The sequence below is a fragment of the Atta colombica genome, unplaced genomic scaffold (genome assembly GCF_001594045.1).
Source record: "Atta colombica isolate Treedump-2 unplaced genomic scaffold, Acol1.0 scaffold126, whole genome shotgun sequence".
In the NCBI taxonomy this organism is placed as follows: domain Eukaryota; kingdom Metazoa; phylum Arthropoda; class Insecta; order Hymenoptera; family Formicidae; genus Atta; species Atta colombica.
The window spans coordinates 6,366,589-6,371,936 of record NW_017259213.1 but is presented as its reverse complement, the minus strand read 5'-3'; the positions used below and the strand labels follow the sequence as shown (position 1 = coordinate 6,371,936).

General features: G+C 31.1%; 1 protein-coding gene across 1 annotated transcript in view; it reads left to right on the top strand.

Moving 5' to 3' along the window:
• The first annotated feature begins 3,942 nt into the window (after positions 1-3,942).
• Positions 3,943-5,348, top strand: part of LOC108695116 (nuclear RNA export factor 1-like) — a 6,058-nt gene continuing 4,652 nt past the window's right edge. The window contains exon 1 of the mRNA XM_018204875.1: positions 3,943-4,258. Within this exon, the coding sequence (XP_018060364.1) occupies positions 4,192-4,258 (67 nt within the window). The 5' untranslated portion in view covers positions 3,943-4,191. The remainder of the gene's footprint in view (positions 4,259-5,348) is intronic.

Here is a 5,348-nt window from a genome sequence, read left to right as displayed (position 1 = left end):
ATTCAACAATAGATCTTATTCAATTTTGACTCTTCATCAAGAATATATACTTTCTTTTTTTCAGCTAAACTTTTGCACCCTCTATTGTCCTTTTTTTCTCCATAGCAAGAAAGAGAAAAAATGAATGGTACAATAAATTTATCTGAAAAGAACAAAGGCTATATTCTCAAAAAATATTTCATATGAAAATGTATGAAAATACTATAGTATACGTTTTATATATTAGAAATTTCACTAGTATTTTCATATACAATATTTTTCTAGAATAAAATACCAGATCTAAGACCAGTATTCATAGTTCTTATTTTAATATTGTTTTAATGTAGTAATCTTAAATAATTAATACGACTCTGATTAACTTATGATATCTTAGAACTGTATTTAAGATTATCTTACATATAAAAACTGACTATGAATATTGGCCGAGGATCAGAATTCCTTTGAGATTGTACACCAAAATCACAATATTTTGACTTTGCCCATTGACATAAAGGTAAATATATGATACTCTTAAGTGTATGATTCATGCACTGCAAAATATAGTATTATTTTTTTTTACTACAACATTAATGGATAGCAAGCAGCTTATAATTAACAGCTAGATAACCATTATATTATTCATGACAAAGAAAAAAAAAATGATAATAGAACAAAGAAAATTCAAATGTCGGTTAACCAATGTTAGATCCATTCCTTTCGATTGCACCTTCTCGCAATTTTCTCTTCTACCGAATAGAGATTTCGATCGCGCATTTGTTTAACCTTGAAAATCGGAGAAGGTAACAAAGTCCAGATGAAAAGGGCGGATTTGCTATTTGCTGTTTTCGGTTTGGTGTCAAGTGACTGTGGGCCGAACGGACACTCTGGCTAACCTGCGTGCCCAGAACGATGATTTGCGGCAGTTGTAATACGGTAGCACCGACGGTGTTAAACACGTCCTGCAGTTTGTTTATCACAGGTATTAGGGCTTCCATGATGAAGCGGATAAACGACGACGAAGCTTCCGCGTCGCGTCGATGAATGAAATCGATCGGAACAGCTGTCGGTTACGAGCCGGGTTCAATTCAAGTAAACGCTCGCGGTACTCTCCTCTCCAACTTACACCTGCCTGCAGCCGTTCGGCTGCGGTTCACTCAGATTCACCCCTACATGCGTCGCCGTTCCGTGACGGAACTTGATGGAACTGATGGAGAAGCGGAAATATTTCACACGCTGAATTCAACAATTAATAACGCGCTCAATGCAGTTCAACGACTGTAAATCGCATTTGAAACACTGACGAGATACCTATCCATAGGCAAATTTTCGTAATCATTATATATGGCTATAGTCTAATGCCCGTATTCATTTAGATCTTGTACTTAAATTTATCTTTAGATTCTCAGCAGCCAATGAAATAATTCGTACAGTATCTGAAGATAAATTTAAGGAAACCTTATGCATGGTCTACAATGGGCAGTAACAGTAGTTAATTAAGGAATAGACGTAGAAATCGACCAATCATACTTGATTATTTTTTTTACAATCAACTATGATTGATTTCTACGTCTATTCCATAATCCACTACTGCTACTGCCCATTGTAGCATTAAATATAAGACCTGACTATGAATACGAAAAGTCTCGCTACAAATACTTTGAAGCATTTGATAGACCAATTAGAAGAAAGAATTTTACAAATTGACCAATTAAAAGACGTATTTGCAGCATCGCGTATCCTATATCAATAGAATCTCGGGGACAGTGCTGCTAGATAGTCGAAAAATTATTAAATAGACGGTAGATGGTACGCTAAAAAAGCAGTAGACTTGAAACTTAAGATTTAAGACTTAAACACAATAGACACAGAGAACAGAGAATAACAAAACTGTCCAATCAAAGCTTTGGGATATAATTTCGAACTGATACACCAGAGTTCTGATTGGACAGCTCGTTATTCACTGTTGCCTGTGCCTATTGTGTTTAAGTCTTTAATCCCGATTGCATCAATGTTATTTTGACTTTAAGCAAAGTTTAAAAATTTCTCTTTCTTTTTTTAAAGCTGATAGAGAGACAGAAAAGAAAAGAGTTTTAAGCCATACTTAAAATTAAAGTAATATTGATCAGGTCTTAAAGCGGTAGAGTTTTTTTTCAAGAAATTTCATAAAGCTATTAGAAAATAGAAAAAATATTGTAATTGTAAGTAATACATATCGAAAATAATTCAGTAATAATTCAGTATAATAGAAATATATTTAAAAAAATGTATTTATGCTTTTTTCTTTAATTTTTATTTAGTCTCATTGAAAATGAATATTACAAATTTTATAAAAAATAATAGAAAAAATATTCTAATCTGTATAAAATAAATAATTCAAATACTTATTATACATATAATACAACATTCAATAATCTCAATAGTAGGAAGAACAGAAATTATAATTTATATTTATAATAAAAATATATTTTTTTGATAATATTTTTAATATATTTTTTTTCCAGGAAACACAAAAAAATATATAATGTTATAATATTTTACTCAACAATACAACTGCAATAATATGCTTTATGCATAACAATAACATTAGTGAGTAGAAAATTATAACATTACTTTGTTTTTTTTTTATCTTTTTTTTATCTTCGCCATATAAAATACCTACAACGACATCCCTAGTTAGTAAAATTATCGTTAAAAAGTTACAAGGAGTTGATTGTATATCTTCAAATGAGATGAAAATTATAAAAGTGAGCAATTTCATTAGAGTATTCACCTTTGCTCACTTTTGTAATTTTCCCCCTGGGGTCGATTTTGAAAGGTGAAAATTACAAAAGCAAAGATTACTAGGTATTGACCAATTAAATTATGAATACTCTAGTGAATTTGCTCTTTTATAATTTTCACTTCATTTGAAGATACACAATCAATCATCAGGAAATCGATTCTATATTTTCAAACAAGATGAAAATTACAAAAGTGAGCAAATTTACTAGGTGTTGACCAATGAAATTATCAGTATCCTAGTAAATTTGCTCACTTTTGTAATTTTTACCTGGTTTTAAGATACAGAATCGATTCCGAGGTGAAAATTACAAAAGAAAGCGAATTTACTAGAATACTGATAATTTCATTGATCAATACTTAGTAAATTTGCTTTTATAATTTTCATCTTGTTTGAAGAAATATAGAATCGACCCTCAGGTTACAGAATAGATCTATTGGACACTAAATTGTTGGATCTATTGGACACTAAATTGTTGGATTCATCCTGGATCCGATGTTCGTCTACGACGTCTGAAATCAAAATTTTATTTTATATCATTAGCTTAATTTTCACCGAGGGTTTAATCCGGATCAGAATGTAAGAACCAATCAACTACAGTATTTTCGAGTATTTTCCTGTTCGAATGACAGGGGAATGCTCGACTGTAACTGGTTGATTCTTACATTCTGATCTGGTTTAAACCTTTGATGGAAACTAGATCGATAATACGAAGCAAAATCCTGTTTTCTGATTGGTTGCAAAGCGACATACGACGCAAGTCGGGTCCAGTATGAATAAAAATCCAATAAATAACGCTCGAATAACGCCTATACGATACTAACATCCAATCAGAAGAATGCGCGAACAACATGGTGGATAGAAAATCCATCTTTGAATAAAATGAGCAATAATATAGGATATTATATACAAGCAAAATAAAATAAAAGAAGACGATAAATAACCTAACTGAAAGGCAATAGGTATGGACGTATGGATATTCCATACATCCTTGATTTGAACAGTTCGTGAAAACATCTTATCACGTGATTTATTTTGATGCCGAAAATGAGTATCGAGTGTCAGTATGAAAAGGCACCTCTAAGCCAAGCTATAGTTTGTTTTCTGTTCCTGCACTAGACTGTTCTAGAACTCATTTTCTCGCTTTAAACAGATATCAAACGTATATCTATCTTACTTTAAATTCCGAAAGTGTACAGTAATTCAGCTACAGAAAACAGACTTCATGTTTGGCTTTGGAAAGTCGAGCTTATACGAGGTTATTGGAGGTTAAGGAATACGAGTGATGCGAATTATTTTTTTGCTATTTGTTTTCAAAAGATACGTGTCATGAAGTAAAAATTGAAGTGCGAATTTACACGTATGGTGCGAGTTAAAAGAGCTTGTTTTCTTATTTCAAAAAATAAAAGAAGAACGCAAATCGAAAAAAGAAAATGCCGAAGGAGATGAACAAGCCGTGGGACGATTGTAACCGAGGACATGAGGACAAGGCTTACTTCGGTGTGTACTTTCTTCAGCCTTTTGACCCGTTACATATGATTTGGGATGCACATCTAAGAGTGCGTTCCATTTTGTGCGTAATTTTATTATTTAATATTTCGTTAACAACAAGGATAGAGTGAGATATCATACATGTTTCACGTATTAAAATACGTGAAACAGAATGCATTCTTGAACGTGCACCTCCCTATCTCTCAACAATATTAGTCCTGTGTCTTCAACCATAATTCTTGCATAACTTCAACATTTGTTTGCTCGTATCTTTTTTTTACTAACAAGACCATTGGCAAGAAAAAAACAGATTCATGTGATTTATTTTTGATAACACGGATTGAGAAAATCATTCGAGCGACACATGGAAAGAAAACTACTCGAGAAAAAAAAGCACGTTGAATTAATTTTTTTATCAGAAGATACGTTACATGATTTCGTCAAGATGAATAGATACTTTAATACATGATGATAGAAATTGTTCTGAGATCTCAGACGGAAAAAGAATTAATAAATCACATTTGAACAATTTAAATATGATTGATTAATTCAAATCGATTGATGAATTAATGTGATGAATTAATTCTTGGGCGTGTGACTTTACATGTTGCAAGATCAGTTAGATCAGTTAGAAGTTCCCCAAGATTTCTTGATTCAAAGTTTAATCTTATATGTGCATGATTAAGAGATTGGAATACACTGTCAATTAAAAAATAAAAGAATTTCAGCTTAACGATTTAAATTATTTAAAAGATGGATTTAAATTATTTAAATTATTTAAAAGATGGACAAAATTATTTTTAAAAAAACAATATATATATTTATTAGTACCTTGTATTCAATTTCAAGGAGAAATTGAAGGTATTAAATTCTCATTAATCAGTGAGATCTAAAAAAAATTAATTGTTTTTTGTTCCGATCTCAGATCAATTTGTCATTGATTGCAGATAAAGTAGCTTTGCAATTATAATATTCTTTAGTACAATTGATATTTATAATTCTAGTGAGAAACTAAGAGCAAGACCAATTATTTTAAAGAATTTTCAGGTGGATAATTTTTGAAATGATTGTTTAACATGTCAAAATGTGAATAATTATT